The sequence below is a fragment of the Petromyzon marinus genome, chromosome 38 (genome assembly GCF_048934315.1).
Source record: "Petromyzon marinus isolate PM22_M1 ecotype Great Lakes invasive population chromosome 38, UKy_Petmar_22M1.pri1.0, whole genome shotgun sequence".
NCBI lineage: Eukaryota > Metazoa > Chordata > Hyperoartia > Petromyzontiformes > Petromyzontidae > Petromyzon > Petromyzon marinus.
The window spans coordinates 1025248-1052033 of NC_133704.1; the positions used below are offsets into that span (position 1 = coordinate 1025248).

The window sequence follows — 26786 nt, forward strand, 5'->3', positions numbered from 1 at the left end:
TCCATCAACCTGCACTGACCTGCGTGGTGAAGTACAGCTACAGTTGTAGAAAAACAGTGGAGTGCACACTCCACTACACAAAGGACCCAAACCTGGCACCTTACTTTGATATACAGCCACAGCTAACATCAATGGCGAGTGATATCTGAACATCTCCCGTTGTCTCCCTTCGCCAACCCACACCGATCCAGCATGGTGAAACATGTTCAAACAATCCCCATGACCGGCACAGCATCGGAGGCCTTCATCCACCAACAGGGAAAGGACTGATAATTATACCATTAAATTACTTTATTATAACTAGCATATTGCCTGTCCAAGGACGGATGTGTATTGCAGTAAATCTGAAACTCGCAAGCGAAAATCAGACTGCGACGTGATATTCATTGCATCCATTCGTGAGCAATTTGTAAGGCCGCGGTGACACAGACCCATTTCATTTTAAGGTTATAATCCCTTGTTAATCTTGACGTCCCTTTCACTTCTATGTCTCAATAGCGTTACGGAGATCGCGTGATGCGAGGGTTCTGCCTTTGTAGTGAGGGTTGCAAGTTGTCGCCGAGGAGGGGGAGGAGGCGCCTGGATTGACGTCACCCGCTAATTATTAATGGAGGGGGTGTCCATTTGGATTGGAGGACATCACCTGTTCATGATTATTAATGAGGGGTGCTGTTCGATGTGGAGTGACGTCACCCACTCATGACTATTAATGTCGGGGGCTATTCGATGTGGAGTGACGTCACCTGCTCATGATTATTAATGAGGGGGGTTCTCCATGTGGAGTGACGTCACCTGCTAAAGGAGCATGTGCAGGACATTATTCCATGTGCAGGACATAACCTGTTCACGATTATTAATGAGGGGGGCTGGTCGACGTGGAGCGACGTCACACGCATTACACACTGACATTCTTGGGTAAATATAGTAGTATATAATCGGCGTTTTAACTGCAAAACATTTTCGTTGATCCATCACTCCCGCGCCACCCACCAGTAAACACGTCCCAGATCTTGATGCGGCCGCTGGCGAGACCGGTGGCGAGCACCAGGGCGTCGTCGTCAAAGCGGAAGCGGTGGAACTCGATGTTGATACAGCGGCTCGTCTTCCCAGGCAGCGGAGAGCCCAGCGCGAGGCTCCACACCGTCTCGCCGCACTCGATGGTACGGCCGCCCACGTCGTTCCCGTCACCCCCCTCAACAACGGCGCCATCGCCGTCAGCTATCACCTCGCCGCTGCCGCTCGGTCTGGGCCAATGACAACCATGCACGCACGAGAGGGACGATCATTATTATAATTCCACTAGTTTGCCCAGAAAAGCCTCACTCAAGACTATGTTTCATGAGGGTCAGCCCAAGTTTTCGCAGCAGAGGGGTGATGCTGTTGCGTGCAATCCCAACTGAGTAATTGGCAGGTAATATCAGCATTGTAGCTGTTTGGCCAATACCAGTTACAATGTATGGGTTTTTTTTTAATTGAACCCAGGTCCTACTTGCTGTGAAGCCGAAGCGTTACGATTGATCCACCCTGCTGTCCAAACCAAATCTTGTCTCCAACAAGTCGCTACATTGGTTAAACTCACTGCATCAGAGCTGGGGTAAATTGTTATTACAGGAGCACTGTTTTCTGAAATTACAATTACATTGTTATTATAATTAATTACGACTGGTACAAAATGTATTGATCCCAATATATGTCGAATATCTACATATACTTCAGGGGAGTGTTGCGGTCAGAGTACTCCGGTCATTTTCTATAAAGCTGCAATTAAACTTCACCGCGCTGGTTAGTACGAATTGGTGAAGCCGAGGGGATATCAAGGACCTGTTCATATTTCGCTCACCACTGATGTCAGCTGTGGTGAGCGAAAATCAAACTCGGGCTGCTAAATTCAAAGTGCAATGCGCTAACGACTGTGCCACAACTCCCTACAAGCATTATTAGGAGGAATTAAATTGTAACGGGGAGTGAGGAGTGATATTTGTTTTTAACGATGTTGTTGTTTCCACTCACAAGTTGTTGAGCCTGGGAGACCAGGGCAGGAGCCGCACGGTGCCGCGAGGTCCCTGCGCCCAGGCGACGAAGGTCCCGTCGGGGGACCAAGCCACCGCCCTCACCTCACAGCCAGACTTGAGGCCGCGGGGGGGCCCGCTCGGAGGTCTCAGCTCGCTCACCAGGTAGGATGGGGCTGCATTTGTACACAAAAACAGTTCCCCAAACATGGCCTTAATAGACAAATTGGTGCTCGTGATGATACGAGCACCTTCTAAGGCCATCAGGAAATACGGGAGGTGGTGTGGACGGCGCCATTACATTAATTTATAAATTCACGGATGCACATCAACACGAACGTTTACGCACACACACACACGTAATTACTAAGCCACCCACATTTATAACGGAAATAAAACACTGTGGATGCTGCTATTGGCCAACAGTGGTCATCTTTCAGACCGATCCCTGCCATTGGAATGTGTAAATTTAACGACTGGCACGGGAGACATTTACAAGTTTCAATTAAAAATTAACTTCTTTTAACGGAACTGCAATACCAGAACTGCTTTTTTGTGTTTATATTGTTGTCCTTCCACCACGCCTCCGATTAGCACGGTTGGCTGCAATTTAACATACATACAAGGTTACGCTGTCCTTTGGATGCGATAAGATGCAAACACAGCATTGATGGATACATTTTTATGCTTAATCACAATTGTATCTTCCTTCATTAATATGCTCAGAGTTATGTACGTCTATAAAGCTTACAACATCACGCGTAGCAATGCAGGAATCCATTTAATTACGCAAAGCTCCAAGTTTAAGAGCTGAATATTTAACTTACGATACCTAAAAAGTCAAAAAACACCATTGGACATGTTATTGTTCTATGCCATTACTGTATTGAGACCATAAAAACGATAGACAATTTACGGTTTTTCGCCAATCCACGTATGGATGAAAGGATTCCCCACACAGCACCAGATTATGGGGGCTGTGCGGGTGCAGTCTTGTGAAGGGGTTCATGATCTGTTCAGATATCACTTGCCACTGATGTTCGCCGTGGCTGGGAATCAAAATGGGGTTGCTGTATTCATAGCGTAACACACTACCCAATTGGCCACTGCACCCCCTCAAAATGAACAAGAGTATACAATAGTTAAATGTTAATTAATTTGTTTAAATCAAATTATGTTAAGTAAATTTAAAATGACTTTTTTTACAGAACTCTCATCCCTTTGTCAAATGTAACATTAAAGGACAGTCAACAATTGTAATTTAAGTCCCCTTTTGAGTCCGGGTTAATATTTTTTGCAAGTTTTGCAGAAAATATATTTCAGAAATATTTCACATTAATATCCCAGCAAACATTTTCAGATAAATATTACCAGAGAAATATTCCAGTGAAATATCTTAAACATCGCAGATTCCTGCAAAGATATCCCACAGAAAATATTCCATCTAAATATTTCAGAGAAATACCTCAGATATATGCGAGTGAATTCCATGCACATAAATATTCACCGACATCACCCCTGGAAATTATGCCCGCAGCTCAATGCTCATGTGACTTGCGAACCCACCCCTACAGAACATCTGTGAAAAAGAGCTTCATAGCTCATCGGATTCCTCCAGTCTAAATAAAGATTCTGATTTTCACAGCGATGCGCACAATCTCCTTCATGAATGAAAATATGAAGACAAGCCACAGTAGTGCCATTGCGGCCATACAACCCAAACTATGGACCATATAGTAAACCCAGAGATAAAGATATACATTGACTCAGAGATACATATAGACAGAGATAAATAGACCCAGACTCAGATCCATAAAGACAGTGATACTCAGACACATACGGAGCCAGATCAAATTTAAAGAAAAGCCACAATAGTGCGGCTATGGGCATACAATCCAAACTTAGTAAACCCATTCCGACACACATACTGAACACACTCAGAGACAGATACCTGATGAGACTCATAGATATAGACCGACAGACTCAAAGACAGGAGACTCAGATACATATATGCCCCGAGATAGTCACTCAGATATATATAACGAACCACACAAGCCAGAGTAGTGCGATTCTGGCCATGCAACCCAAACAATGCAGTATTGTATTGTCCACTGTAGACTGCGCTCCTTCAATGGAAGGATGAAAAGCAAAACGAGCGTCCTCCCGAAGCCCCCTCTCGTCGTGGCCAGCAGATCTTAACATTGGCACATCCCTAGCCCCTTTAACTGCTGCCATCATACGCGAGAATAGAAAATAAATATTTAGATGGAGTAGTTAGATAGGAGACATTTATTATATTCGAGTGAATTCATCCAGACTTTCACCGACAGCAAGGCGCGGTTAAATTATCCCCGAAAACAGCTCAATGCTTGCGGTCCAAATAAACACTTTTTAAAGCTTTTTTATTTTACCAGATAAGGCCCACCGAGCTATATTGCCCTTTTTGTCAAAAGTGGCCTGGCCACAACTGATAGCTCAAAGTCGCTTATCACGTGGAAATGTATAGTAGCCAAGTACGTACTGTAATCTAAAAACATGTTTTAAATGTGAAGGGAAAAACCGGAGGACTCGGGAGAAAAATCCACGCAAACACGTAGAGAACACGCAAAGTCCAAATATACAAGAGGCGACAGGGTCCGGATCGAACCCACCGGATCTCCTGCACACCAAGCGAGGGAGTTAACATCTCCTAGCCACCGATATAATCACACCGCAACATAACCCACGTGGTGATCCCACGGTAACATCGTCCCCTCGCGCCTATGGTGACGAGGAGAGGCTGGTTCGGCGATAGAGCTGGCGTTAATACTCCCGATGACGACGAGAGAGGAGAGAGACGACTACGGCGTAACGATCGCCCGCCCCTGTGGCCACACACACACACAGAGAGAGGGAGCGGCCATCGCGGGCGCACATGGGAAGCTCCCCTCCCCCGTCTCCCGACTCCACACTCACCGATAGCATCTTCGTTGACAGCGTGAGGGAAGCTGGCCATCTAACGAGTCGATTGTGTAGGTGAAAAATATATACGGTTAACAGGAAAGTAATACTTAAAAAAAAGATATACGCGAAATTCGTTTCTCTGTTGTACTCGAGAATTGCTGCCAAGAGCTTCGTGGTCGATGCCGAGGCGATCCCTTTTTTTTAGGTAAAACTCTCTCAAAACGTCGTACTAATAACAGCACGCGCCGTCTTTATCGCGGCGAGAGTACAATCCCAACGCGTCGCGAGAGATCGTATTGAGGCGAATTGCGACGTTGAGCGACGTGAATTTGCGCGAATCGCTCCAGCACCACCACCACCAACAACCAGGGAGCCAGCGAACCGCCTCGAGACTGCAGCGACGCCGCGAATTGCGCGGCTCTTAAGAGGGACGCCGCGCGTCACACCCACGCGATGACGTCATCAACACCACGCCCCCTCTGATGAATATTCATGAGCGTGTTACCACACGCTAATTATATTTTTTCTAGCCGAAAGCCCGGCCAAGGCCGGGTGTATTATAGTAAATCTGAAATATTCAATCGAAAATAATGTTCCGCTTATGATTATTAATTAAGATGGGGGGGGGGGTGCTCGATGTGGAGTGACGTCATCCGCTCATGATAATTATTAATGATGGCGTTACGGAGTTCGCGTGACATCAGGTTCCGGCTTTTTACATACGAAGATAATTCTACGACAATTTTTCCTTTTCGGAAGCTTTACAAATAAATAAAAAATGTCAAAGGCGAGATCTTCCAGTCACGACGAGAGGCCTCCAGCGGCAGCAGACAGACAGAGACTTCGTTGTGGTTCATCTCATCACCCGTTTGGCGGATCGCAGTCGACAGCTGTGTCCCCTGTAAGGCCCACGGCCATTCGCTGGTTGTGAGTGAGGTGGTTCAGGTCGTTGCTATTCGTTCGATCCAGAGTCAGGTCAGGAAAAACATGCGAATGATCGATTATTAATATTATTTATATTTATGAAGGGCAAAAAACCGCATGGCTCTTATCGGATAAACTTAACAAAGCCACAAAGTGTTTTTTTTAATTAATATTCCTGAGCACGAGCTTATTGGTTCAGACCATTGACGTCAAACGGTCCTAGTTTAATATTCATGAGCTATTCCCCGAATCGGTGTGGCGCCACGTCCTTAATTAACATTAATGACCGATACGTGCCACGACGATTAATTAATTCACGTGCCGTGACGTCAGCGATCACGATCGCGTGCCCACGTGGGATGATTGGTGGCGAGATAGCAGACGATGCGAGAGTGTCTCGTGGCGCTTAAACAACAACTCGTAAGCCTTCCTCGATCCACCGCTGGATGAAGGCTTCCCTCACGACGCTGAGGCGGTCTTGTTGGGGTTGTCTGACCGTACTCCGGCGCGGATTTGGTGAAAGGGGCCGTCCATAAATGACGTCACGCGATTTTGAACGATTTTTGACCCCCCCCCCCCTTCGTCACACGGCGTCCCATAGGTGTGCAACGTCATTTATGGACTACCCCAAAGGCCATGGATGAAATTGGCGGCCCCGGTTCGGATATTGGCCGTTGAATCGGAATCTTTTTATATATCGTAGAGAAATCCGATGAGCTATAAAGATATTTTTTTGTATCAACAACAAACAATACAAAAACAATAGAAGTGCAAAGTTATGGGAAGGATAAACACATCACTATAAATAATTATACTTAAACTAAACTACAGTATTTTTTTTTACCAGATCGATCCCACTCTCCTATTCTTTTTCAGAAGCCACCTGGCCTCACAAATGATAGCTCGACAAAGTTCCTGATTATGTGGACATTTATAGCAGCCAAAAATGTTGGCTGTGGCCGGGAATTGAGGCCCGGTTTAAAGCGCCGTGCGCTGTGCCAATCGCTCCACGTCTTCTATGTGCCAGGGTGGCGCAGAACCTGGGTTCGATTCCCGACTCGGCGCCGCTCTGTGTGGAATGTGTATGTTCGCCCTCAGTTCTGGATGGGGTTTTCTCCGGTTTCATCGCATTCCTACACAGTGGAAATGCCATTGGCCAAACATCCCCAATGCTTAACAGCCCGCTTGAAAATTACTCAATTATGATTACGCATGGTAGCAACATTGCCCCTTACTGCGGGAGTTGGCAGGACCCTCCTGAAATATTCCTGAGACTCAGGCTTTCCTGGGTAAACAAACGTCGCAATAGCAATACATTTTAAGTGCGTAAACCACCGCCACAACCCCACATCTTATCATCTGTGGGAGCAAACTGGCTGAATGCCCCATAAGCCAGTGTTTCTCAAGTTATTTTGGTGAAAACACTCATGCACTTCTCTAAATACCACGAATACAAGATTCATAACAACTTGTTTCATTAAGTTTTAAGGTTTTTTTGTTTTAGGCGGCGCATTTGGTTAGAGCTTAGGGTGACGGTAGTTTAATCAGGGTAGTTTACCCAACTTCATTTTGAAATTAAATAAAAGTAAAATATGTATTGTTCTAAACAAAAGGTAGAAACATTGCCATTATTCAGCACGTGGACCACGCGGGGGACCGTCGCGGAACCACTGGCGGTTCGGGGACCGCAGTTTGAGAACCACTGCCCTGAGCCAACCCGCCCTCCCCTGTGTGTGGAGTGTGTGTGTGTATGTGTGTGTGTTTGTGTGTGTTTGTGTGTGTATGTATGTATGTGTTTGTGTGTGTATGTATGTGTGTTTGTTTATGTGTGTGTATGTTTGTGTGTGTGTGTTTGTGTGTGTGTTTGTGTGTGTTTGTGTGTGTATGTGTGTTTGTGTGTATGTGTTTGTGTGTGTTTGCTCCCTTTTGGCTTTCTGGGAATTCAACTGAGGTGATCATCGGGTCTGAGGATCGTGTTGTGTAAAACTCAAAATGATCGTTTGCGCCGTTGTGGAGGATATAAATGACGTTGATAATGAGCACGCGATGTTTTCTTCGTGTTTCAATTCTGGACCATGGCGCTGTAAGACATGGCCTCGTTTTCGATCAGATAACGTCATAGGATCTTTCACGTCCGCCGTGAAGCAGACAGCGCACAACTCATAAATACATTTTATTATTATTTGTTAATATATCGGCAGTATTAACCAGGGAGGCCATTTTGGGATTGAACCGCAAACCTCTGAAAAACGTGGCAAACGCGCCACCGCCGGGCCGCGTGACCGCCCCGTCGTGTCTGATAAAGGTTATCCTGCCGACGAAAACCTACCCATCAACCAAGACCTCACCATGTACCTCGCCACCACCCACTCAAGTCCTAATCGCCTTCATGGGACCGTGGCTGACACCATCCTAGAATCTCGTCCAGATCCAGAAGAACGCTGGCGAACATAGTGGAACAATGTGAACGTCCAGAATAAACCCCTCATTCGAGACCCAAACATCGTACACCTGGCTTTGACATTCCTCATCAAAGACACTGCTGTAACTGTCAACGACATTAGAACATCAACAGGTCGATGCGCACATCTACGTGAATGGAAAAATAAAAATGCAAGCCACAGTGCTGCGGTTGTGGTCACGGAACCAAAGCTATGGATCACAGTAAACCACTGCAAATCTGCTCTCCTTCAACGAAGGGGAAATCGTAAAACTACACGAACTCTATCTCATGAAGCCCTCTCGTTGCGGGCAGCAGATCTCGCCATTGGCATTAAGCTCCCGAACCACACTGCTACTGCCATCACGCGCGAGAACAGAACGAGTGCTGCTTTTGCTTCGCTCGACGTAATCGGAACGGGTGTCGGATTCCTCCGCGACCAAACCTCCCCCAGCGAGGTCATAACTCAGCATTGAATACACACTCGCAAAACAATGTCAGTGCGTAGCAAGTGCAGAGAAAACTGGTATCGAGAGCCGGGCCTTGCCCTCTTTTAGCCCCAGGTGGGTGTGGGGGGCGGCTTTCCAGAATGTTCTCTTGCGCGACCCGCACTGCACCCCGAAAATAGACAAATCGGTCATCACAACATAGCCGGGATAGCTGACATCCTTGAGGTCCGTAGATTTATATTCAGGTCTCAGCTGACTGTGATGAACCGGGTTCTCAAGTGTTGTGAGTTGATGATCTCACCTAAGTTACCATAGACTTACATAGAGACCCAAAGGCTTACATAGAGACCCATAGACTGTCATTGACTGAGTTCCTATCTAACTCTTAGCTCCTGACCGACCGAATAACTTATGACCAACAATGGGCTGCAGATTACAAAGAGACAAAAGCAAATCACTCCACAAACAAATCAAACACGTGACCAATCCATTGTGCCTACGATAACCTTACAAATGTCTACGTGACACGGTATAGTATCACAATTATTTCTGGCATACATCATCCGCACCTTAGAATGTTGCTGAACTGGCCCCCTAGCTTTACGTGGAGGGCTTCTTTCCACTCGCAAAATTTATCCCGTCCTGCGTTTTGCTGCTGCTGCTTAAAAAAGACAATCTTGGTGGGAAACACTGCACGGCAGGGTGGCAGCGGAGTGGTAACACGGCACAAATGGTCTGGGTTCCATGCCCAACTCGGACGCCTTTTCTGTGTAGAGTTTGTATGTTCTCTTCCTGTTCTGCATGGTATTTCCCTCCGGGTTCTCTGGGCATCTTCCCATTGCGTAGAGAAACAATGTAACCGGCATTGGCCAAACATCGCAACGGGTGAAAATTTTCCTGCACATGACGCAATTGGGATTACACACACAGCGAAAACCTGGCAGGACACTCCTAGAAATATTCTTGAGGCACGGTGGAGCATAAACACGGGCAATCAATACAAGATATTGTTTTTGCTAGTATGAAAGTATGAAAAAATAAGAATAGGTTTTACCCTTCCTGGCAATAAAACAGTTGTTAAGATGTTCAAACACCAAATCGAAACCTTTTGCAATGAATCAAACCTACATTAACCACAAGAAGGATGTCTTTGGTGTAGGCCAATCAGTTTCAAATACAATGCATGTAGTTATCAGAGCATGTTTGTTTGCATGTTCACCACAAGTACGTGTGGTTAATGCGAACTTGATTCATATTTGGCGTTTGAACATCCTAAAATCAGTTTTATTGCCAAAAAGGGTAAAACCTATTCTTATTTGTTCATAGGTTGATAAACTTTACAATAATTTTCTGTTACGTGGAGCAACTGAGTTTTTTCTACTTGATTAATAATTCCGAATAAACGGGAACTTCCGAGCTGTAACGGTCATCAGCTTGTGTTACGGGGGCACATGTGGCACATATAGATTCGCGTACTGCCCAAACATCTGAAAACGCATTGCTTTGACAATTTGCCCGATGTTTGGCCAGAGACCTTGGCATGTTTTTGCCAAACACCAGACGAAAATGGATGAAAACAACGCATCAGTGATGGTACCCATGACGCCATAATGACGGGGGCAGAGTTCATGGTCCACTTGAAGAAGAGTTGTCCACGGCAGGGAATCCAGGCCTGATGCCGGTAAACAGCCATGATGATGATGATGAGAATCGTTTTTGTGGCAACAAAACAGGTGTTAAGATGTTAAAACACCAAACTGAAACCTTTTACAAGGAATCATGTCTGCATTAACCACAATACTTGTGGTCAGAATGAAAACAAAAAACGTACTCTGATAATATATGCATTGTCTTTGAAACTGATTGGTCCACATCAGAGACAGCTTTCAATTCGTGACAATCAGAATCTCGATTTATACTGGAGCAATCAAATTAGCTATAAAGCTATTTTTCACATGTCCAGTAGGGCAGGTCAGAACGTAAAATAACAAACAATACAAGCTTGGATGACTGAATCAAATCCCATTGAGTCAACGCATGTTTATAGGTTACAAAGGCTGGGAATAATGGAACGCTGCTATGAATTCGTGAATAAGGGATGCACACAACAGATGCCGTGTGCGAGAATGTGGCTCAAATCCTCTGCTCTGGCGCCCCCGACTGGCCACAGTGAGACCACCTCACACCCAGTCACACGTGGGATTTAATGCGATCAGTCCGTGGCGCGCCATGGATATTATTTTATTAATTAGGTTGGTTTACCCAGCAAAGCCTTGCTGAGTCTCAACTTGTTTTCAGGAGGGTCCTGCCAAGTTTTTGCAGTCGGGGGCGATGTTGTATGTATGGTGAATTTATTTTGCACCGTACATTGCCAATCGTGCTCATCAGAGGTGTGGGGGAAGGACAATACAAAAATCAGTTCTCAAGAAGTGTTTTCAATCGAGATTTAAAAGTGCATAGCTCCAGGAGCTTCCTAATATTGGAAGAGCGTTCCAGACGGCCGCAGAAGCGCATCTGAAAGCAGGCGATGCAGTGACCCTCTTTGTTCGATGGCTCGCCAAAAGCCGCTGTGAGGATGACCTTGACTTTGCGTGATGGTTTATGCTCCTTGATGAGATCAGCAAGGTACCGTGGTTCATTTGTGGCAAGCACTTTGTGTGTAGTGAGTGCAACCGTTGAATGTATTCGTTCAGTAACTGGAAGCCAATGCAGCTCAGCGAGCGCTGGACGGACGTGGTATTACTGTGCATACTGAATGCTGCTCTATTGTGAATGGTCGGCACACACGACTTACAATCCAAAGGTCGCCACTTCGATCTCCAGCCACGGCAGTTTATGACAAGTCATTATCAGGAATTGTTAGAATTTAAATGTTTGGCCAACTCTACCAGTCGCATTGAATATACGGTTTTAATTACGAATGGAAGGACAGTGGAGAACCCCAAGAAATCCCATGCAGGACAGGGGGGGGGGAGGACATACAAACTCGACACGGAAAGGCGCCTGAGTTGGGAATCAAACCCAGGGCCTTGTGCTGTGGGGCACGAGTGTCACCACTGCCCCCACCCAGGGTTTATTGAGAAACGTGCCTCACACCCGTGTTGCTGACTGCATCACAGCTGGGTGACACACCTTATATTTCGCATTTCTGTCATATCATTGTACAGTATTTGCACAGTGCACTTGTGAACTTATGCATTGTTGTTCCCTGGTGTTCTTGGTTAACCAACATTGCTAAATGTACAATTACAATGCAAATGACGACTGCATGTGTGCATGATCAAGATAAAATACACTACTGTATTAAAATTATCTGTACAGGTCTTGAGTATCATGAAACTAAACAATAAAACCAAACTATTTTTTATTTTACCAGGTAAAGCCTACTGAGCTATATAGATCTTTTTCAGAAGCAATCTGACCACTAATGATAGCTCTTAAAGGCTTATCAAGTGGGAATTTATAGCACCAAAATACTTTAAACGTTTCTAAATGGAGGGAAACACCGAAAGACCCGCAGAAAAATCCACAAGACCCCGGGGAAAGACATGCAAACTTCAAATATACAGCAGGCGTCAGGGTTGGGATCGAACCCATGACCTCCTGTATACCAGGCAAGGTGTTTGGATCGGTGTAGCACTCACTTGGTCGGTCCCGACACTCGCGGGTAGTATAGACAAAGATTGAGACCATCCCACAATTTAAATCTGTACCAGATTTAAGAAAGGTATGTGCAGCATTTAATATCAAATACTGTCAGCCTTATGCACGCAATACTGCACGCCTGAGTTTTGAATCTATTAGTTTCCAGCCTGCACTGAGATGGGGCTTCTCGTCAGAGATGTGGATTATCATTGGCTTTAGGCAAATGCCAATGGGGTGGCCAGTGTAAAGGTCACCATCCTCTCCGTATATGGAGCACCAAGGAGGTATTTGGCAGCAGCCAACAAAATGATTGTACAGTACTGATGAGCCCCATGAGGACGAAACCGGCCTGCAGTTGTGTCTTTGTTTCGCTGCTGCCTGTCGGGACGCTCACATTTTCTCAACTCATTGATTGGTGGTTGAACGACAAATTGTCCACACGTTCATTTATTGAGCTGGTGCAATGCATATCTACTTGTAAAACATATTTGCACATAATAGACACAACAACACATGGTATGGAAAAACATTTTTTTATTGAAATCTTGGATGAGTGAGGCATGGCCTCCCAATGAAAGGGGATTGGATGAAGGGAGCCTAATATCATCCCTAACCCAGCCTTAGCTCTATCCCTAACCCAGCCTTAGCTCTATCCTTAACCCAGCCTTAGCTCTATCCCTAACCCAGCCTTAGCTCTATCCCTAACCCAGCCTTAGCTCTATCCCTAACCCAGCCTTAGCTCTATTCCTAACCCAGCCTTAGCTCTATCCCTAACCCAGCCTTAGCTCTATGCCTAATCCTAACCCAGCCTTAGCTCTATCCCTAACCCAGCCTTAGCTCTATCCCTAATCCTAACCCAGCCTTAGCTCTATCCCTAACCCAGCCTTAGCTCTATCCCTAATCCTAACCCAGCCTTAGCTCTATCCCTAACCCAGCCTTAGCTCTATCCCTAACCCAGCCTTAGCTCTATCCCTAACCCAGCCTTAGCTCTATCCCTAACCCAGCCTTAGCTCTATGCCTAATCCTAACCCAGCCTTAGCTCTATCCCTAACCCAGCCTTAGCTCTATCCCTAACCCAGCCTTAACTCTATCCCTAACCCAGCCTTAGCTCTATGCCTAATCCTAACCCAGCCTTAGCTCTATGCCTAATCCTAACCCAGCCTTAGCTCATACAAAACCCAACGTTAGCCCAAACTCAAACTCTTGACACGAACCTAAACCATCCGACTGCTCAGTGGGATGGATCGCTACTGGCAGTGATAGCCCTAACCCTCGACCCTAACAAATCCTGCCGCTTGTCTTAAAAACCTTCCCAAGCTTGGGCAAGCTGACACACGCGGTGTTGCAGTGACGATGCGACGTTGGATAGGGGGATGCGGGGCCGTGTGTCAGGTGGTCCGTCACTCAGCGGTGCGTGAAGAAGCCTTGCCGAGGGTTGTACTTGAAGGGCTTGAGGCGGTTGGGCCCTCTGCGGGGTGGGGAGGAGAATAACCCACGGTGAAGACGGAAGTCTCGCCCACACAGGTGGATGTTTAAAGTAAAACTCTGTACGGTCCAGAGAACGGCAGGGTTGTGTGAAAGCATTGAGGGGGTGCTGGATACATACCGACCTACGTTACGTCTATCTGCGTAGAGCAGCGGCGCAGTGGTGAGTGCATTGCACTACCACACTGGCAACATGAGTTTGATTCCAGGCCATGGATAACATCAACCTGCACTGGCCACCACGGTGAAGTATGGTCAAACAATCCCCGTGACTGACATGGCATGGAGAGGCCTTCATCCAGCAGTGGCTTGATCAAGGGCTGTAAATTATTAATATATGTATCTGTGTATTGATCTCGGTATTCTACCTGCGTATTCATCCTTCATAAATCCATCCTGCCACCTATCCACATCCCCAGAGGCTAAACAGGTGTGGTACCGTATTGGCAGCGGTGCACAGGCACAAATATAAAAAAAATCAAACACATTAATCAATAACAACTGCCGACATTATTTGGCCCCAGGCCTTTCTTCTTTGCATGCTGTGAAGGGTGCCTCGATGAGCGAGTCTCCAAACACACTCTTGTGTCTGTGTGTCTGCTCCCCCGTGGTACCGGCTGAGACGCAGGCACATCTTGTCCCTGGGGAACTCGCGAGGGCCCTCCACGCTGACATCAGGGCTCCACGTCTCCAAGTACACGTCCAGGCAGGCGCAGATGCGCGCCAGCTGGTTCGTCAGCAGCTCGTAGCCTGGCTTCGGGCCCATCAGCTCGCCTGCATGCACGCACACCTCGCTCTCGATCGCCTGCGGAATAAGCCAAGCCACCGCGTCAGTGAAAAATTTAACTGCAATTTCACTTCGTAGCGGCTGACACTGCAGCAGCAAAGATTCATCACTGATAATATTCAGAACTCATAACACTGTCACATTGACCACACGGATTATTCATGTATTTTGTCAATTGTCTAAAGAAAGGTGCCATCAGTGAAGATTAAACCACATTGCCACCAGTGAATATTAATCCACGCTACCACCAGTGAAGATTAAACCAGGACCTAGTCCCGCAGATCTTGATGCTGGTACAGTGGGGAGAACCACACACGGTTGGAGTTCTCAAAAGTCACGCATGAAAGTTTATTGACAACTTGGATTATTTACGTGTTCAATGAAAATATAAAGTTGCTGTGTTTCCAGTGGTGCAAAAGCACAAATTAACACAACCACATTTTTCAGTAACACTGCCTTGCATCATACAACGATAGAGTAGGCTGCCGTTTCACGCAATGGCCCTTCAGAGCAGAGAGGCGGGCGGCTGGCACGTACACGGATGTTGTCGTCTGTCTGGCTGCTCCTCTCCCCATTCCAGCTGAGGCAGAGGCTGAGGATGGGCGCCGGGCTCGGGAAGCTCGGGCTGAGCAGCACCGCAACGCGCAGCTTGGCTGCATGAACAAAACAAAGATCCTCCATGTAGTCTTAACAAACGGTTTGCGAGCGCCTATGAAGGCCGGCACGGCACACGAGGGGGTGGGTGGCCAGCACGACGCCCGATCGCCTTTGTCTCCCTAGTGGCGACGTTTACACACTGGACCAGGCACTCATTTCAGGCTGAGTGGACCTAGGGGAGGCCCAGAACCGGTTCAGATATTCGTCATTGGTGTTGGCCGTCAGCAGGAATCGAAACCGGGTTGCTGGGTTCGTAGTGCAGCGCGCTAACCAATAAACTACGTACACAAACACACACACATACACAAACGTCCATGCACACGCAAACACACGCATAAGGATAGCACAACGTCAGGACAGCAAAAAATGGCATAATTATTATTTATCATTCATGCTTGGGTCTCAAGACTTTTGCAGGAGGGTCCTGCCAAGTCTTTGCAGTATGGGAAAATATTGCTTCTGTGTGTGATCCAACTTGAATAATTTGCAGGTAATTTATTTTAGGATTGGGATGTTTAGCCAAAACAGTTAAATTGTATGTGGGAAGAATCCGAATCGGAATGTTTATTATACTGGAGGAATCCAATGAGCTATAAAGCTCTTTTTCACAGATGTTCAGTAGGGGCGGGTCAGAACAGTACAACAAACAATACAAAAACGTGATAGGAGTGCAAAGTATAGGAAAGGTAAACAAATGCCTTAGAAAAAGATGCAAATCAAACTAAATTTAGTTTATCTTACCAGATAAAGTCCACTTGAGGTATTAACTAATTTTTCAGAAGCAAACTGGCCACAAATGATAGCTCAACAAAGCAGCTTATCACGTGTAATTTTATAGCAGGCACATACTTTAAACGCATATTTATTAAAAAAGTGGAAGAAAAAAACGGAGGACCCGGAGAAAAAAATCCACGCAACCACAGGGATAATATGCAAACTCCAAATATACAGGCGTCAGAAAACCGGAGAACCCATTGAAAACCCATGCATAAAGGGGGAGAACACACAAACTCCACACGGGCACCCAAGTTGGGAATTGAACCCAGGCACTCCTTGCAGTGGGGCACCAGTAGTACCGCTGCGCAGTCCTGCCGCCCACCCAGGTGCAGAGCTAGTGCAATCCAGCACCTCTCACTTGTCCACACCCCTAAGTCCAACTTCCTGTCCGCATCATTATGAGAAGTCATCCTGATATAAAGGGACCCTGGTCTAGGGCTCTTAATCGGTGTGTATTACCTGCTGTGACATGAAGCGGCATCATGGACAATGGCTGAAAATGGAACAAAAGTTGAAAAGTCCAGCATGGAGAGATGAACTTTGCTAGATGAGACGATGGGCCGGCGGTTCGTGATGGACGAATGACAGAGTGGCGGCAGCCAAAATACGGAACACATCTGAGAGGACATCTGCCGTGGAGACGGAGCGATGAAAATCAGCTCGTGTGCAAGAGTCAAGATGGATTGCTACGTCACAGGACTGCGAGAGATGGACACGGCTTGTGGATTAGTCACGACAGGATTGAAATGGGTTTGGGCCATGGCACACCGGTAACGGAGGAACTGCCACGCGTACCGGTGCCGCGCTCGATGAGAGCGCTGAAGTAGAGGTCACTCTCCTGGGCCAGGCCGGCCTCCACAACGGGGCGGGTGTACGGCAGCACCTGCAGGCCACGGCGGGAGGGCGGGGGCAGGGGGGGAGACACGGGCCCGCTGTGCCGGTGAGCTGGCCGCGCGGATCCAAGCTGCACACACCCTGACGCGTGGCACTGTGCAGAAGCCGAGGGTTGGCGCATTACACACACATTTGACACTGCCAATCCCGTTGGGCTGCGAGGTCGCCATCTCCTTGCTTGCCAGGTCAGTTGATTTTGATCTCTAGTCAATAGTAAGCCAGTTTAACACGTAGGCTTTCGCGACCAATATTAAGTGTTGCTCGTCTCACACATGTGGGTTTCCTCCAGGCACTTCGGTTTACAGAACACTAATTAACAAAATCCATAATAAAGAGTTCGATCGTATAAATATAAATGTGTCGTTAAACCTACCACCACCCGACACAGTCAATTAGTAAGGTTTGTCACGTAGATAAAATGTACCAATGAGTTACTAGTTCAGTGTTGGAGCGTAAACTCACAACGTTTACAATTTGAGTACGACATTTCTGTGGCGATTACAACCAGCTTCAACCCAAAAAACCTTTATTATGAATTTTGGTCGCGAAAGCCTACACGTTATATGAATTAACGGAGTTGGCCAAACACCTCAATATAGAGTCGTAGGGCTTTGACAATTTTTGGCGCGGGTTCTGGCTGCCTTCCCCCGCTTGTCTGTGGTTTACCGTACTTATGCATTTTTACGAAACTGTGCAAATAGAGTCGCAAATTTGTGTCGTTCATTTTCAGCCCGGAGTGGGTAATGCAGATTGCGACCAAGGTCAAGGGGTGTTCATAGTCACTGATGCCATCCTGCCTCAGCAGCACCGCCTTCCTTATTTCCTTTTGCCAGCTTAAGCAGTTGCTCCAGAGTCAACACCTAAACTCCACGGTCTACCCCCTTTCAAACATCGTTTTCACCATTAGACTATAAGGTCAGTGGTTCTTAACCTTTACTGCAGCCTGCACCCCTTTGGTTCTCAATGGTAAATTAATGTATGTTAATAAATACATCGGTTTGATTAAACAAAGTAGTTGTACTTATGTGCCTGTGCTTGATTTGCGTTTTCGATGATTTACCTTCTAAAAAAACTGGCCACGTCTCGCACTCACAGAAAGGGCATCCCGCACCGCCAGGGGGTGCATGCACCCCAGGTTAAGAACCACTGTAGGCAATCCTGATCTATAACGTAGTAGCATATCGTTACTAAACTATAAACTAAACTATATATTTATTTTTTGATTTAAAGCTTTCATGACTGCAGTAATTCATAATCTTAGTTCTTTCGGTAAAGTCACGTTGAAGGGAAACTAATAATATATTTATTGTTTACCAGGTAAGGCCCATTGAGTTATATACCTCGTTTTCAGAAGCTACCCGGTCACAAAGGATAGTTCAATAAAGTGGCTTATGTGGAAATTTATAGCAGCCAAATACTCTAAAACGCATGATGTTTATTTTAAATGTGGAAGGAAACACCAGAGGACCCGGAGAAAAATCCACGCAGCCGCGAGAAGAACATGCAAACTCCAAATATACAGGTGTCAGGGTCGACCCCACAACCTCCTGCATAGCAGGCGATGAAGATAGCATCTTCAGTGGACTGACAAAGCGCTGTCCATCAATATTAATTCGAGCAGCCAGTAACACCAAACTGAACTTCTAATCATGAACAGTGCTTGTTCTTTGCAAGTGTAGAGGTGGTGCTCGGGATCCTATGGCACCAGTGCTGGAGGCCGCACCTTGTACTCGTCATAGGTGGAGGCTGTCCACTGCATGAGGCGTGATACCATCTTGGCAGGGAAGAGTGGCTGGCTCTCGGCCGACACTGGCAAGATGCAGTGTTCTGTTGGACAAAACGAGCACAACGGCAAAGTTCCCAATCCGTGTAGCCTACACATGGCTCTTCAGGCAGGTGCTGTTAGCAGGCCCCTACGAAGGCCTACATATGGCACGATGGCGGTGGTGCGGCCTGCACGTCAACTGGCCGCATTTTCCTCTTCAGTGATGTTTACACACCGGACACAGTATTCATTTATGGCCAAGTAGACACAGGGGAGGCCCAAGAAAGGTTCAGATATCACTTGCAACTGATCTTAACTATTTTTATTTTACCTGGTAAGGCCCAGTGAGCTATAAAGCTTTTTTTCAGAAACGACCTTGCCACAAATCATAGCTCAACGAAGTGGCTTATCATGTGGAAATGTATAGCAGCCAAATAATCCAAAACGCATGTTTCTAAATGTGGGGGGAAAAACCGGACGACCCGGGAGAAAAATGCGCGCGACCACTGGGAGGAACACGCAAACTCAAAATATACAGGGGTTAGGATTAGGATGAAACCCACGACCTCCTGTATACCAAGCAAGGTAGTTAACATCTGACCACCGTGGCACTTTGGCCGCGTGGCTGGGTTCGTAGCTCAATGCTTTAATTTCTGCACCATATCTCCATCCCGTGTGTGCGGCCACACACATATAAAGCCGTATGGGGGCTCTGTGTGTGTCTTCGTATGTCTTTGTGTATGTATATATGTTGGGGCAAGTGCTGTAAGTGAGCACCTCAACAGTCTGTTAAAGGTATAACGATCTTTGTCTTTGTTTATTTGTGTATGTGTGTGTATATGTGCGTTGCGCTACAAACCTGGCGACCCAATGATGGATTATCTGAACCGGTCGTGGGTCGACTCAGCCTCAAATTGAGTAACTGGTGCGGTGTGTAAACATCGCCACTGGGGAGACAAAAGGCAGCCGGGCGTGGTGCTGGCCACCCAACCCCTCGTGTACCGTTCCGGCCTTCATAGGTGCTCGCTAACAGCACTTGCCCCTACAGTCTGTTAATGCTATACGGGGATCTTTGTGTATGTGTGTATGTGTGTATGGACAGTCCTCTACTCGGGGCAAGAGACTGCCAAACAACAGGGTGTGGCTCTTCTTCTGAACATAATAATAAAGGGGACGTGGGAGCGTGGCGGTGAGGTGTGGGAAGCTGTAAGCCCCAGGCTACTTTGGGCTCGCCTTCCCATCAATCGGAGGCGAGGAGTGGTGGTCGTGGTTACTTATGCCCCCACCGAAGACGAACATCCGTGGAGGGATGCAGGCAAGGCTGACGAGTCAGATGCCTTCTATGACCTCCTGTCACAGGTGCTAGCTAAAGTGACCCCTTGGGATAGAGTCATCTTATTGGGTGACTTCAATGCCCGAGTTGGTCATGATGCTGGCACCTGGTCTGGAGTGATTAGAAGGCATGGGCCAGATCAGCTCAATAACAACGGTAGGAGGCTGCTAGATTTTTGTGCAGCCCATGGGCTTGTAATCACCAACACGCTGTTCCGGCATCGGCGCATGCACACAACATCATGGATGCATGCCGGGTCCAAGCAAGAACATCTGCTGGACTACATAGTGACGGACCAGCGGATGCGAGCCCATGTCCTTGACAACAGGACCTACCGTGGAGCTGATCTGCCCTCTGACCATCGACTTGTCATCTGTAAGATGCGCCTGCCATTCTTCCACTTCGGTGGTGGGTGTACACCCAGGACCCCATTCCAACCTAAGGTGGCCTGGTCTCAGCTAGCTGATGGAAGTTGAAAGCGAGAATTTCATCATCGCTTTCGGCTGGAGTTGGCATCGTCCCCCACTCCTCCTGATGTCGAGAGTAAATGGGCAAGGTTTAGGACTGTGACTCATGTAGCTGCAATGGCTGCTTTGGGTACGTGGTCCAGACCTCTCCAGAGACTCTGGCTGACAGAGGTGTTCAGGATGGTTGAGAAAAAGCGACAGGCCCACTCTAATCATCTACAGCATCCCACGGCAGAGAATGAGGAGGCTTACCGCAGCTGTTGCTCGGAGGTTCGGAGAGCCATGAGGCGGTGCAAGGATGGGTGGTAGTTGCGGGTTGCTGAGGAGATGGAGTCTGCCTCAATGGCCTGCGATCACAAATCCCTATTTAACTCCATTAAAAAAGTAACCTGCAGTGCCACACCTATTACCATCATTAGGGGAAAGAAAGGTGATTCAATCTCCAACCCCCAGGAACAGGTTTGCAGATTTGCTGAGCATTTCTGTGAGGTCCTGGGGGAGGGGGAATCTCTCAGCCTGGAAAACATCATGGGACAAAGTGGGGATGATCCTGCTGAGGCTGCGGTGCCTCAAATATTGGAGATGGAAGTCACCCCCTGTGAGTGGCTGGCTGAGACCAGGAAAGGCACTGGGCAGAGATGATCTCCCAAGCGAAATGCTGAGGGAGGGTGGCGCTTGTGCGCAGACTGCCCTACATGACATCATAACAACAGTGTGGGCCACTGGATGGGTTCCGCAGGATTGGAAGGATGCCCTGGTGGTCCCCCTCTTTGAGAAGGGGGACCGAACAGACTGTAACTAATTTTGATTTAAAGCTTACGTGACTGCAGAGTCATATTCTTGGTTCTTTCGGTAAAGTCACGTTGAAGGGAAACAATAAAATAATAATATATAAAACAATAAAATTCTCACGACGTTTCGACTGTAACAACTACAGGGGCATCTCACTCCTCAGTGTGCCGGGAAAGGTCCTGGCAAGGATTATTCAACATCGCCTAGCTAGGCACCCTGAGGAGAGGCTTGCGGAGCCCCAAGGCGATTTCAGGAAAGGGCGGTCCTGCACAGATACTATGTTTTCTGTCCGTCTGCTACAGCAGAGGCATAGGGAATTCCAACAAGACCTACATCTCTGGTTTATTGACCTGGTCAAGGCCTATGATACCATCAGTAGGCCTGGGCTCTGGGTTGTTCTTCGTGCTTTCGGAGTCCCTGACCCTCTGCTCACGCTCATTAAGGACCTTCATGATGGTGAGCAGGCACGGGTAAAACTACGTGGCCGGGAGTCAGAGCCATTCCCTGTACACCTTGGGGTGCGACAGGGATGTCCTCTGGCTCAACATTATTTAACATCTATTTCGACCACGTAGTTTGTGAAGGCTTCAGTAGCTGTACTGGAGGAATTTCCATCTGGTACAGATACAATGGGAGGCTGATCGATGCCCGGGTGCGGTCAAGGGATGGCTCCCTATTGGTCAACCACGTTATGTATGCCGAGGATCTGGTAATTGCGGTTCACTCAGAGGAGGAGTTGGAGGCGCTGCTGCTGAAACTGCTTCGTTTTGGTGGGGCCTTACCATCAGCCCCACCAAAACGAAGCACCTGCCTGGGTATTTTGTACCATCGGGCACTCCACCCCCACAACTCCCAATCAGTGATGGGGTAGTTGTGGAGAGAGTGGAGAGTTTCCCATACTTGGGCAGTGTGCACATGACCGGCTCCGGTTTGGCAGTGGAAGTCTCACTCCGAATCAGTCGAGCGGCAATATTTTTCATCGGTTGCGTAACGCTGTGTGGAAGCTGCCTGGTCTGTCGCTCCGCACGAAGCTTCAAGTCTTCTTGGCCACGGTCATTCCCTCCCTTCTCTACGCTTGCGAAACGTGGACCCCCCTAATGGAACATCTTCCCCGGTTAAAAACATTTAGGCTGGCCTGCCTACGATCCATCCTAGGTTTTAACCAGGCTGGATTGTGTGAGCTCACAAATCCTTGAAAGATCTGGGCAAAGTCCCATCGGTGAGCTCCTCCGGCAGGCAAGGCTGCGTTGGCTGGGTCATGTAGCCCGCATGCCCAGCCACCGCATGCCTAAACAGCTTTTGTTCAGCCGGATCGAGGGGGCTAAACGGGCACGGCACGGGCTAGAGAAGAGATGGAGTGATGTGGTACAGGAGGACGTGGAGCTGAGTGGACTTGCCGATGACTGGTACCAGCGGTGTCAAGATCGGCCTCTGTGGAGGAGGCTCGTGAAGGACGCTACTGGGTAGTTGGAGGCAGTCGCCCTTCAACAACGACGGAGGATGGAGCAGCGACGCTCACGACAAGGAGCGGAGCGCCGGGTGGCTAAAGCACAGCAAGTTGGCAAAGTAGGGGGCACAGGTGGTGCATCAGCCAGTCATCTCAGTCAGTCGACCCGTGGCACCTGGGTCTTCCCCGTGACCTCCTGCCAGCGGGCGTTCGACACTTCACGTGGCCTCAAGGTGCACATAGCCTGGCACAAGCGTCGTGGTGACGTCACCACCACTTAGTGGCGATTGGCGGTTGTTGTATGTGTGTCTGTGTGTATGTGCGAGGGGCTCTTACCCAGGGCAGCGAACTGCCGCTGCAGGGCGAGGCGGCCCAGCAGGCGCATGCGCAGAAGCCTCACCGTCGTCTCCATGTGGCTGGCACTCAGCACGCTCTGCGCCGACACGCTCTGCTGCAGGGGACGGAGGAGGAGCAGGCAGGATTCACTGGTGGAGATGGACATCTGAACGGATGCATCAACTATATTGGTAATTGTTTTTGCTTTTATAATTTTTGGAGAGCCAGGTCCCCTCATGCAAATGAGGCTCATCTTAGTCTCGAGATATCATCCGGTTAAACAAAATAAAGCTGAACGTGGTGCATCAGCCAGTCTCTCCCCACCTCCGGCTGTTAATTCTCAACATGGTGGTCTGTGGCCCAGTGACAAGTGAGCTATGTGGCGGTGTAGTGTTCGATTTCACTGACAACTTTTGTCTTTCTTCAAACACCGCTTTATTTACAACTCTCAGCATGTCCTCAATATTTTACAGTATCCTGGTCGCCACGGCTCGCCCGCCGTGCTTCACTCGACTCGCTCGCCACCTTTGTCTCTCCACTCCCCCACAATTACTTCGCTTACTCCGCCGGTAACTTCTTCGTCTCCGCTCTCCGCTATCACCGTCGCTATGCTCTCTCCACTGCTAACTACTTCGTCTCTGCTCTCAGCTATCACCGTCACTATGCTCTCTCCACCGCTAACTGCTTCGTCTCCGTTCACCGCTATCACCGTCACTATGCTCTCTCCACTGCTAACTGCTTCGTCTCTGTTCAGCTTCGCTATCGCTACGCTGTCTCCACCGCTGGCTGCCTCTCTTCTTCAGCTCCGCTATCGCTACGCTCTCTCCACCGCTGGCTGCTTCTCTTCTTCAGCTCCGCTATCGCTACGCTCTCTCCACTGCTGGCTGCTTCTCTTCTTCAGCTCCGCTATCGCTACGCTGTTTCCAAGCTCCGTCTCCAACTCCATCTCCCAAACTCTGTCCCTCCAACTCTCTGTCTCCAAGCTCTCCACACTTCAATTCCCCGGTGTTGACTCCAACTTCAATTCCCCCCTGTTCACTCCAAGCTCTCCAACTTCAACAACCTCGCTCCAATTGCCGACCCCCCAATTTATCCCCGCTCTCATTACTCCCCAATTAATTAACCCGCGTCCCAATGGCACTCCGCGTGACCGTACACCTGTTCCTCACCAGACTTCAAGACGCCCCTCCAGCCTTAGCAACAGCACCAACCAATCACAGCCATCCTTGGCTCTCCCAGCTTAATTGCCCTAACATAACCTGTACTGTATTTGCCTTCACTACAGGCTGACCCAACATAACCCGTACTGTCTGTGTTATCATGTAATCACACTGTTTCCACTACGCACCTTCCTACTCCACTACAGCTGTATGATGCTGCCCATCTTATTATGTGAATTGAGAAGATGATGTTGATACAACAGAGACCATGGTCGAAATTCAGATAATCATATGACAACAGTACAAGTTTAAAGGCTGTTATTGCTCATTTAATAGAATGTATCAATAGTATGCATATATGTTGAACTCATTTCACACCGTACGTAGCCAACCATGCTAATTGGACGTGCAGGGGAAGGACAACAAACTAAACACAAGAGCAGATTGAATTGTTTGATGGTTTGTGGGTTGATTAAAGTCAATGGGATGATACACAAAGAAAATGCTGAGCATAATGAAACAGCGTTTTTCACATTCCTCTTGAAGGGGAAAGCCAAAAACACGGCTAACTTCAGTGGCAAGTAATTCCTGCACCAGTTTTGGGCCAACTCGCACTCACCAATACAGTGAAGTATGGCAACATAACCTTGACCAACACGACTGACATTAATCCAGCAGTGGATTGATAGATGGCGTCACATTTTATTTTTTATTTCTATAAAGCTTGTTCACCCAAAAAGGTCTCGCCGAGTCCAACAACTCTTTTTCAGGAGGGTCCTGCCGAGTTATCACAGGAGAAGGCGACGATTGCTATGCACGTACCAGTTGGGCTACTTAGCGGTGTAATTTTTCAAATTCAGACAGCGACGCTGGCACATCATGGCCTACTCATGAGCATGATGTCACGAGAAGTTTTACACCCACTGTGAAGCAGAGTGTTGTAGTTTTACGGTTAATGCACACGCTGCAGTATGAGTCAAGGTGGCCATTCGATTATTAAACTTTTATTTTACCAGGTAAGGCCCACTGAGCTATGTAACTCTTTTTCAGAAGCGACCTAACCACAAATGATAGCTCAACTTATCACGTGGACATTTATGACAACCAAATACTCTAAAACGTGTGACTTTGATTCTAAATATGGAGGAAAAAACTGACCACGGGAAGATGCAGACTCCAAATATACAGCAGGCATCAGGGTCGGGATTGACCCCACGAACATGTGCATACCAGGCGAGGGAGAGAACATATCCTAGCCACCACGGCGCCCCAATGAGTGGGACCACTGGGCCATGGTGTCACCGCCCGCGTAGCGCGATGTCAACGTGGTGCAGGCAAGCACCGGCGGGCCGCGTAGGCCAACGCAGCCACAGCACCCGCCGTACCTCGGTGGGCTGAGCAGGGAAGTGGAGTCCTGCCAGCCACTGCACCCACACGTACGGGCGCCCCACCTCCTGCACGTAGCTGCCCAGGGACTCCATCCTGCATCAACAGGGCGAATAGAGTGAAGCGGCGAGCAGAGCGTAGATGCAAGGAGTGAAACAGTCCTGGACCTCCCCTAGGTCGACTCAGCCTCAAATAAGTACCTTGTGCAGTGTGTATACATCGCCACTGGGGAGTCAAAGGAAGCTGGGAGTGGTGCTGGCCACCCACACCGTCGTGTGCCGTGCAAGCCTTCATAGGTGCTCGCTAACAGCACTTGCCCCAACAATCTGTTAAGGCTATACAACAGGGTGCCCTGGTCATTACTGTGGGTGTATTAACTGTAACATAAACTGCAAAACGACGGCAGGCTGTGTTTGTGAAATACAGCAGCGCATTTGTGATAGCTTTGAGCTGTAAGAATGGCGCAAATATCAAATATACACAATTATTACTGTTATTATTGAATGACTTGCCCCACGGGGTCTGTGTATGTGCACGTGCGTGAAGATTCACACCCCAGTCGCTGCAGGTGGAAGCGGTTGGCAGGGTTGGGGCTGTCGTTGCCGTGGTCGCCCGGGTACAGGCACGTCAGCAGGCTGTCCGGAGTCAAGAGGTCCCTGCGCGCACACAAGGCGAGCGCCATTGCTCACGTCAGCACGCTGCACGAGGACGGCTCGTGCGACACCGGCACGAGTGCTGGGATGCTGGTCCGACCATCGTACTCCTCACGCGAACACACCGCTTCAGTTTGGTCAATCAGATTCGAAACAACAAGGTATAGGTGCAGCCTTACAATTGCCACTGCTGGTAGTAAGGCCTCTACAAGAGCGAGCTCTGGAGTCCTCTCGAGAGAGGGTGTTATTGGCCAATTCTTCCACGCTGGCCAAGATGACTTGGAATAGGGTGCATCCACACTTTACCCCACCTCAATCTCCCGATTGACTAACTGTGGTGTGCCCATTTACACTGCAGGGGGGGGTGGGGGGGGAGGACCAACCGGCGAACTCTGGATCGCAAGTCCCTGCGAATGTTTTTAATAACGAAGGCCAAT

General features: G+C 48.2%; 2 protein-coding genes across 7 annotated transcripts in view; both read right to left on the minus strand.

Moving 5' to 3' along the window:
• LOC116950292 (WD repeat and SOCS box-containing protein 1-like) overlaps window positions 1–5367 on the minus strand; it is a 29124-nt gene extending 23757 nt beyond the window's left edge. The window contains exons 1-3 of the mRNA XM_032968000.2: window positions 4965–5367; window positions 2011–2185; window positions 991–1244 (exon numbers count right to left, since the gene is read on the minus strand). Coding sequence (XP_032823891.1) covers window positions 991–1244; window positions 2011–2185; window positions 4965–5004 — 469 coding nt within the window. The 5' untranslated portion in view covers window positions 5005–5367. The remainder of the gene's footprint in view (window positions 1–990; window positions 1245–2010; window positions 2186–4964) is intronic.
• A 7560-nt stretch (window positions 5368–12927) lies between these two features.
• Window positions 12928–26786, minus strand: part of THOC5 (THO complex subunit 5) — a 34015-nt gene continuing 20156 nt past the window's right edge. For 4 of the 6 annotated variants that reach the window (XM_032967993.2, XM_032967995.2, XM_032967996.2 and 1 more), the window contains 8 exons: window positions 26251–26352; window positions 25696–25792; window positions 23151–23265; window positions 18734–18837; window positions 16912–16999; window positions 15220–15335; window positions 14510–14700; window positions 12928–13878 (listed from right to left, as the gene is read on the minus strand). In XM_032967993.2, coding sequence (XP_032823884.2) covers window positions 13815–13878; window positions 14510–14700; window positions 15220–15335; window positions 16912–16999; window positions 18734–18837; window positions 23151–23265; window positions 25696–25792; window positions 26251–26352 — 877 coding nt within the window. In that variant the 3' untranslated portion in view covers window positions 12928–13814. The remainder of the gene's footprint in view (window positions 13879–14509; window positions 14701–15219; window positions 15336–16911; window positions 17000–18733; window positions 18838–23150; window positions 23266–25695; window positions 25793–26250; window positions 26353–26786) is intronic. The other 2 variants (XM_032967994.2, XM_032967999.2) reach the window with 1 other exon arrangement.